The sequence below is a fragment of the Nanorana parkeri genome, unplaced genomic scaffold, assembly GCF_000935625.1.
Source record: "Nanorana parkeri isolate BGI_ZX_2015 unplaced genomic scaffold, ASM93562v1 scaffold319, whole genome shotgun sequence".
NCBI classification, from domain to species: Eukaryota; Metazoa; Chordata; class Amphibia; order Anura; family Dicroglossidae; genus Nanorana; species Nanorana parkeri.
Genome location: NW_017306587.1, coordinates 115,498 through 124,781, shown reverse-complemented (window position 1 = coordinate 124,781; position 9,284 = coordinate 115,498). Strand labels below are relative to the sequence as shown.

Sequence of the window (9,284 nt, the reverse complement as noted above, 5' to 3'; positions counted from 1 at the left end):
TTTCTGGTTTCTTGAACATTTTCAGCTCTTTCAGTGGTGTATGCTATAATGACATCACTGGTATGATTGTGTAAGTGTTTATAAATTATACTGTTGATGATGCTATATTTGCATTATCTGTGTCTAACATATATTATTCCAGTCTATTTACCCTAACACAGTAAATAGATTTATTATTATTAACCCTTTAAATCTGCAGGACCAGAGTATCTCTAAATGTTGTATGTGATAGGCTTGTACAGTAAAGCCATGTGAAAAAAACCTGAAATAATTTCAGCCACTTGAGAACATGTCCTATGTATGTCTAATCTGACTTTTTTTTTGCTTTGTATCAGGCCAAAGAGTCTCTATACTCAATTAATATGAGTGCCTATCCATCTGCTTATGTCAATGCGGATACAGGTATATAACTGCCAGAAAAAAACGAAGCCATTCATTGTTGCTGATTGTATAAAGATCACTGTAGGAAAAGGATGTAATAGCATCTTTCATTGCTTATATTGCCCCTTTCCTCGAACATGCAATCTAGGCGGCTTGTTAATTCCTTTGTCTCCATTCTACAGTGTTTTATTGCTGATTGCACCTCATCCACTGTTTCCATGTGTATGAATAGACGCTTCCTTCTCTCTCCAACTTCCTCTATTTCCTGTGATGCTGCCAGCTGCGTGTTCTGCCGCAGTGCAGAGGGGCAGTAAATACCTTTCACAGCTGTCTGCCAAATCAGCCTGAAATACTTTCTTTGTTCTGCTTTCTCTCCTGCTGCAGAACCTCAAGCAGCTAATAACACCACATTATTACACAACATACACAGTCATGCTCTAAATCAAGGTTACATTTCATTAGGGGAGCACAGCCTGCATCAAAGATACAGTCTATGCGAAACAAAGCATTTTCAACAACATTATAAGATATAGTTACAGATTGCGTCTAAACAGCCCCTACAAATACTTCATATTCATATAATACTCATGTGAATATGTGGCATGAATTATTACTTGCAAGCAAAAAATAGTTTATAGTAATTTACATACTTGTGGAGTAATACAGAAATAACTATGAAGCATAGGCGATAAAGAGGCAGACATATAGTAATGTATAGATGGATGGAGGGAAGGAAGAAAGAATGGATGGATGGATGAGTGGATGAATGGATGAGTGGATGAATGGATTGATGGGCGATAACAACATAGATAGATAGTATACAGATATACAAAGAGAGAAAAAGATAGATAGACAGACAAATAGATAGATAGATAGATAGATACATACATACATACATACATACATACATACATACATACATACATACATACATACACAGCTACATGATATGTACAGATAGGTGATAGTTTGATTGAAGAAGAGGTAAGATCATTACATAAGATCCATTATTAACTGTCAACAGCACAGATCTAAAAAGTATAAAACTGTATAAAGATGTATTCAATGACACAGTCGCACCTTGTCATTAAAGGATGAATCCTTATTGATCTATATATTGTTCCAGCATTAGCACGTCTAGACATGGTCTCTGCAGCTAATGGGAGGTCTGAACATATACTGCATTAAGCACACATAGACATAAAATAAAACTGTTTAAATACGACGCTTCATAGGTCGGTTCTGCTGGCAAAAAAAAACATACCGAATACTATTAATATCACACAGCAAATGTTGCAAACCGATACCAGGAAATATAATGTATCACAGTATTATTGTTACTATTGTATTAATAGAACCACAAAGCATTTCTCAAACGTGATTTTAGTAAAGGTCAATAAGAATAACAACGACTGCGAATTATCAATTATGTCGTGTTTTTTTGTTATGAGCAACAAGTACGATTTCAGTATTTAAAAACAATATGTACAATTCACAATGCAAAAAGTAATGATCGAGAGCTTGTTACTTACACCTCTCCTGTCACATGCAATCTGCGTATAAATGCAGTCAATTATTGTCAGAATTATTGGAAGAGCTGACACACCTCTGCATGTTGTTGTTGTGTTATGCCTGCCATGTTTTCTACAAGCCTGTGTGTGTGTATATATATATATATATAGATATAGATATATATCACACACACACAAACACATATATATATATTACACTTACGAGCAGTTGGACTGTGTATAAGAAGTCTTACATAATATACGAGCTTTGACCTAGCTACATGAAATGCTCAGTACAGAAGAGCTCCCTATATGCTCTGTTAGTAAAACAGATGAGCAGTATACTGTTACTGGATATAAACCAGTAGTAGTCTTTTTTTAAACTGGTACAGATGGTTTTGGAATTCTAGAAAAATACCATATGCCACTTACCCTTGACGACCACATGTAGAAAGGCACAGAAGGGTCTGAAGCTGTAATCCATTTGGCATGTTATCGGTAACCAGAAAGAAATATGTAGAAAATCTAGTCAAAGATGTTGTGAAGCCTTTTTCAGAGCCCTCTCTCTCTCACTCTCACTCACTCTCTCTTTTTTCTCTCTCTCTCTCCAGCAGAGAACTTCCTCAGTGGGAAGAAGAGACAGACTGATCGTTTAGTGGAGGTTGTGACTAGGGAAGGGATCAGTGGGAAGAGGAAAGAAAAAAAAACCCCATCAACAGCAACCTGGAAATTAAAAAAAAAGGGAGAATTCTGCACAAGATCATAATACTATCTACACCTCATTGGAGACAAAGGTTACAAAAAGAAGGTTTGAGACTCTCTAAAGGCAGAATGCAAGCAAAAAATCGCTAGGGAACTCAGGCAAAAGGCCATGAAGGATATCACAGGCTCATGTGACTACCGCCAGCCAATGGAGAACCCAGGGAGGTCATAAAAAGGTCTATTACCAAGTTGTAAATTTTCTTCAAACAAAAAAGGAATTTACTGCAATTCCTTGCGGATTTTTGTACATATTGCCAGCAAGCGCCATCTTTCTTGGCTCTTTTAAGCCAGCATTATAGGGCTTTTCCAGATTAATAGAAATATAAATGTGAGCATTTTGTGGCTAAACCAGAACACTCGCACAGGGGGATTAAATTATTTAGCACAGATATAAACGCATACTTTATTTAATGATTTCTTTATTTTTTGTTTTTTTTTCTTCTCTGTTCTACAGAATAATCAAGACATGTATATGTATCGACATGTAGCACTTTAAATGTTATTGCACTGGGTAACAGGTGATACTATTTACTTTACAAGTGTGTGTGTTTATGTCATAAAATACAATCTTACTCGTAAAGAGTTAGGGGAAAAAATAACTGCAAAAATAATCTAATATTTACTTTTTTTCTAACAAATACTTTTTGATTTTTTTTGCTTAAATGGGCAGAGATTATGTAAAAAAAATGCAAACAAATGAGGTGGTTTCACTTCCAGAAACTCAGTGGGGGCTTTCTTTATCTTGCAGTTAAAAAGATATGGTAGTATCCATTATTATTATTTACTTATTTTTATATATATCTATATCTATATATAGATATAGATATATATCTATATATAGATATATATAGATATATATATTTCCTCTTTTTTCTTTGTCTTTTTCATGCTACAGACTTTTGCACTTATTTGAAAAATGTGCCACTACTATATATGAAATTTTTTTTTTCTGCCAATTGTATGATGTCCTTGCTCATAACATTTGCAAAGGATAGATATTTTAAGCCACATATTTATATGACTCAGTATTGTTTATTCTATGAGATGTTGGGGTATAAGAAACACACACACACACCAGCAACACACATCCGCAGACACCATGTAGAATGGGTGGGAATATTTGTAATACATATTCAGCCCAGTGACCTGTCTCAATGACAGAGTCGGTATGTACAGTCATAAACAATTATATGAGTTTGGGGAATATGTAGTCTGTATTTCTGATAGATGTGGTAGTAGCTCGGGATAAGCAGCTAGGAGTTAGGAGAATGGAATTAGTTCAGTGTGACAGTCCTACTCTGGTTGTTTAGCCATTCTTAAGCATCATGCAGCTGGTTTTCTACTGTAATATACCAGAGTCTTTCTATATTTGCTCTAGTGAACGTCTTGCAAAATTCTAGCGAAAATAAATCAGGATGAAAGGGGATTTTCAGCCTCTTTGTCGCTTCTTCACAAGGCCCCAGAGAACATCAAGCAATAAAAGAGGCCCATTCACACCAGAGTCCCATATAGCATTCATGTGTTGTATCAATCGAGGATTTCTGTGCCTCTAAAATCAGCTAGAACACATTCTTTTTTTGCTTTTATTTCATAGGCAAAAATGTTTTACTTTCCTCCTGAACAAAGAGTCTGTACAAAGAAATAGGCTAAAGATGGGTTGTGGGTATCTGTATACAGTTATTAACACTGTATCCATGTAGAGTGCAAGTAAAACCTGCTAACAACAACATTTAAATAGAATATATATTTTTTGTAAATAATGGTTTATGTTCAAATATCTTCTGATGTGTACATGAATTGGTATATTTTTAAATCTCTTGCCAGTGATTGGCTATGTCAAGTAAAAAGATTATTTAGGTCAGAATAAAAATGGCTGGTAAAATAAATAATTATCTTTTTGTATACTTTCACTGTAGCAACAACACAACCCGATGAGCCAAGGTTTAAAATGCTTCTCTACTTCCAAAAAATAATAATATAAAAAAATGTTATTACGCATTTGTATGTGAATGTATTTTTTAATATGATACCTCGTACTATGAACCTGAATTAATTAAAGTATATCATTATATTCTTCTGAAGAGTCTGTGTCGTTCTAGTTATATTTTACACACACCCAGACACACTAATCTGCCTGCTGCAGCCTCTCACCTTGAATGACATTGGCGCAATGGAAATGTAAAAAAGAATAAAGCATTGGGGGATTTCAATTTAAAAGAACATTTTATTCAATACATAGTATAATAAGATATACACCGTTTTGGATTTCTAGTAATTCAATATTATTTTCAAACCACTGTTACAAAAATATAAAAAAATAAAAACAATCTCAAATCATATTAACCGTAGAAGAAATTTGAAAGATTTCGATAAATTTAGGAAATCGGTAAAAATAATTCTAAGACGATCGAGTGCACATCACGCTGATTGATAAGGCATTTGCATTCTTTGCATAAATATAGAAGGTCGCTAACAACATATTCATCGTTATACTAGAAAGGGGCATGGCACATTTCCTGCATTGTGATAGAAAGTTGCATATTTGACATTGATCTACTTATATAAGGTCATGTGTATACAAGAGAGACAGGTCATCAGCATCTCAGGAGGTGTGATGGGACAACAAGTCTCAGGAAGGGTACGGAAGTATGGTGGGACTTGTTTTCTCATCAGGGTTGGGAAGGCACAATTCACCTGCTCTTATAGCTTTTAGGTAGTTTCCTGGTGCTTTGTGCTTTGTTAGTATGTGCATGGCTGACTCAACTACTCATCCCTTCCATGAAAGTAGTCTATGACATGTCTCATTAGGAAGTCAGTTGGTATCTCCTCCTCGGTCCTCTTCCACCATACTTTCTTCTGCCTTGGTATCTTCCTTCCCCTCATGGGGGGAGATTGGGAATTTTTCCTTGTTGTTTTCCTTTTTCCATTTCATCCTTCGGTTTTGAAACCAAATTTTCACCTGCCTTTCAGTCAGTCCCAGGGCATGAGACACCTCGATCCTTCTCTTCCTGGTCAAGTAAGGGTTAAACAGGAATTCTTTCTCCAGCTCCAGCGTTTGGAATCTACTGTAGGTTTGTCTTCCTCTCCTTCTCCCAGGGGCTACTAATCAAAACACAATAAATACACTTTTAGCTTTTTTTTTCCACCCACAGCAGCAGCCATCGGCAGTGAATGTTATTTCTGAAAATGGTCATCATTGCCCCGCTCATATAAAGAGGCGCATGAGAACCTCCTACACCTAAACAGTCGTAAAAGCTTTTATAGGGATCGTGTGAGCCCTAAACCGTAAATAAGTTATAAATAAACGTATTCTGACCCAAGTGATATAAACAGGGCTAAGCAAAAACATACACGACCCATAGAAAGCTGACATTCTACAACACAGATAAACAAATGCAATTTATGAGCTCTGGCAATGTCAAGGCAACACAGCAAAGTATATATAATAATTATTCTAATAATAATAATTATCAATAGCACAAGATGACACAATAAAATATATCAAAGTATAACTGTCATTTCCTTCAATTGTGAGTGACACATACTAATTTGATACATTACATTAAATAAAAAAAATACAGCTAGACTTTTATAGATAGAAAGGGCATGCTATATTTTTTTTTTTTTACAATTACAGGAGCCTTACAAGGGAGATTTAGAGTTAATAGCACTTAGTAGGTGAAGCTCCTGGGGTTTAGCAAGTGTGTGAGAAAAAATACATGTGTCTGTCTGTACAATGTGTGCACAGACATAGCTAAGGAGAAAAATCTGGATGACCTTAGAGCATTTTATTACTGCTATTCCAGTTACATGGAAAATTGAAATATTTTTACTGCACCCAACCTTGTGGTCTCATCCAGGGGAACATTTGAGAAGCAGAAGAGTTCTGATTTAAGTGCTCTGGATCCTCTCCAATATTACCACTGGACGATTTACAGTCAGGATATTGGACCAGCTCGGCCTCTTGATGTGTCGTAAAAATCTGCTGTCTCTGTAAGTTATCGTATCCGTAAAATTTAGTGGGGTCACCATGACACGTAATCCCACAAGGAGCCTGCTGATAGCCTGCGGGGCTCGGGATGGCTGCTGGGTTCCCCGGATGGTAGAGATCCTGATTGGGGTGCTGCAGACCTGGGCTGCCACTAAACACCAGAGGGTGCCTGCTGCTAACATCTTGGGCAAAATGACAGTCGTAGTAAGCCGGATTTATAGCTTCTCCTGCTTTGTATTTGGAGTAGAGCGGATTTACAAAATAGGAACTCATCTGGGTTAGATCAGAAGACAGCTCCCCAAAAAAAAAAAAAAAGGAAAATCTGAGCTGAAAAGTGACTGCCTTTTCCTACAAGCCCTCACTAGAACTACTCATAGTAGCAATCCCACTGCACTGAGCTGATCACTATGGAATAATGACTTGCCTCACTGCTTTTGCCATTTCCTACTAGGCACACAGCACAGAAAAAAAAAAATCTTCATATAGTTCACTGGATCTTTGGCTCTAGTTTACATTTACCATTCCTGAGGCATCAAACAACCCCCATCAGGAAAGTTGATATATTGTAGAAACCGGTAGGCAGTGTGATTAGCGAGATAGCAGGCGGAGGGATACCGAAAAGTTTCTGAGAGCTGCTGAGTGTACGGACCGCACTGCGCACGGTGGGATGCCTCCGCCATGACGCCGCGGGGCTGCGGGGAGCCGGGGACTTCTTTCTGCTCTATTGCTAATACTGTCCCGTGTTGTCTGTATACAGGACCCATATCCATTGTGTATATACACACTTTGTGTATGTTTATTCACTGAATTCATCTATATTGAAGGTTCTTCTTTACTTTATTACTTTACCTTTGCAAGAAACTCTACACACTCAGGTCATTTGCAAGTCCAATGAGCATTTACCCTTGACTCGTGGAACGGATGGCTGGTCCTCGCAGGTTAATTGATACTAAATGAAATGCATGCCTATGAATATATTTCCCATCATTACCCCTGACTAAAAAACGACCAGGGTCTAAATACCAGTGTTAGAGGAGAAATTATGCTGTACAAGTCACCAAGGAAATGATTTACTACAGCCAGCTATTTATTTAGAATAGAAGAAAAATATATAAACGTGCAATGTGCTCATTTACCTATTATGAATACAGAGACAATGAAATGGCGAGGGATAGAGAACGTTCACTCTGCAAGGTGAGCGTTCACCGAGCGTAGGCCTCATGCACACGGCAGTATAAAATACGCAATGTAAAGCGTTTATCGTTTATGGGACGGAACACACACAAAAAAATCCCAGCACACTTACCAGCTAGCTTGCAAAAAAACAAAACAAATGACACTGTCTAACTATTGAGCCCCTTTAACATGGGCCGATCAAGAAGGGATCCACGCACAGATCCCCTCCTGATCGGAGCAGTACGGATGACCGTTGTGACATTCGTGTCCGTCCAATAGAGCTAAAAGTGCCGTACCCCATGTTCGCGGGGTGTCGGATGTAAATGGGCATGTGTCAGTTTGCAGCAGATTACTCCTGATCCGGCACAATCAGATCTGGTGAAACAGAACACCGCTGCATTTGTTTTTGTGGACCTGGCCGGAGTCAGGGGTAACCAGGTGTAAATGGACGTTCATAGACTAGTATTGGGCATCCGATCAGGTACGCCTGAAAAACTGACAGGTGGACCCAATTGGACCGCCCATGTGAAAGGGACCTAACTCATCATTAAATACAGAGGTTTTAGTTGCACCACTTTTGCAGAATATGTGGAAGCCACACTGTCAAGTCAAGGCCCCTCTGTGTAGTGTGATCCTAACTCTAATCTATGAGAGCCTCCATCTTGGAGCATATATAGCAAAAGACAAATTGGGTGCAGGTATGCCAGGAGAATGGCCATTCTTCTGTGTTTTCAATGGGGACATGCACACAGGTGCACAAACATGCTCTGTGTTAAGATCTGTAGCACAAAATCGAAAAATCTGCATCTGAGGACATATATTTTATTTTCGTATGCATGTAAATAAAGTCCAAATAATAAAATGAAATTGAAAACCGAGCAGGAGGAATGGAAGGAGAAATTTACACATTTAAACATATGTGTTTAGGCATCTAAGACCTCATGCACACAGCCATAAACCTGCAATGCAGAGTGATTTTGGTTTCTGGATCTCAACGTAGCTATATTGCTTTCAATTAAGTCATATACACAGGTGCATAAACATGCTCTGCGTTCAGATCTGTAACGCAAAATTAAAAAAATCTGCTTCTCAGGGCATACGTTTTATGCGCATACACTTGTAACTTGCGTTTGCTTAAGTGTGTAAACAATTCTGATCTGTAAACAAAAAATGTTTTGTATTGCATTAGGCCTTAAGTGCATACTTGTGTGCACTCATAAATAAAGTCCAAACAAGAAAATACCATTCAAACTAGAGCAGGAGGAATGGAAGAAGAAATGTATGCGTTAAACGCATAGCTGTTTACGCGTCTAAACACAAGCATTTTACTGATCATCACACTGGAACTTATTGGCCAGAAAAAAACACGATCAGTACATTTCTTGAGGCTCCAGAATTGCATTGTAGCTGTGTGGTCTCCATTTTTATTGAAAGGTCTGCACAAGCTGTGGGTGTTACAAAAT

General features: G+C 37.7%; 1 protein-coding gene across 3 annotated transcripts; it reads right to left on the bottom strand.

Annotated features, from left to right (window-relative positions):
• Positions 1 to 5,379: 5,379 nt before the first annotated feature.
• Positions 5,380 to 7,063, bottom strand: HOXD8 (homeobox D8). 3 transcript variants are annotated; one of them, XM_018558078.1, is made up of 3 exons: positions 6,826 to 7,063; positions 6,498 to 6,645; positions 5,380 to 5,756 (listed from the first exon to the last, which is right to left on the bottom strand). In XM_018558078.1, the coding sequence occupies exons 1-3, from the start codon at positions 6,916 to 6,918 to the stop codon at positions 5,467 to 5,469; spliced, it is 531 nt and encodes a 176-aa protein (XP_018413580.1). In that variant the 5' UTR covers positions 6,919 to 7,063; the 3' UTR covers positions 5,380 to 5,466. The 3 variants fall into 3 exon arrangements, with proteins under 3 accessions (XP_018413580.1, XP_018413579.1, XP_018413577.1); XM_018558077.1 differs by having other exon boundaries at positions 5,380 to 5,753; positions 6,498 to 7,063; XM_018558075.1 differs by having other exon boundaries at positions 6,498 to 7,062.
• Positions 7,064 to 9,284: the final 2,221 nt, after the last annotated feature.

What these genes read in the sequence shown, in the direction of transcription:
- HOXD8 (XM_018558075.1), bottom strand. Translation starts at nt 6,918, where the DNA reads ATGAGTTCCTATTTTGTAAATCCGCTCTACTCCAAATACAAAGCAGGA. An exon ending in CCCCTGGATGAGACCACAAG is followed by an intron (nt 5,757 to 6,497) that starts GTTGGGTGCAGT and finishes TGTTTTGATTAG; the next exon opens with TAGCCCCTGGGAGAAGGAGA.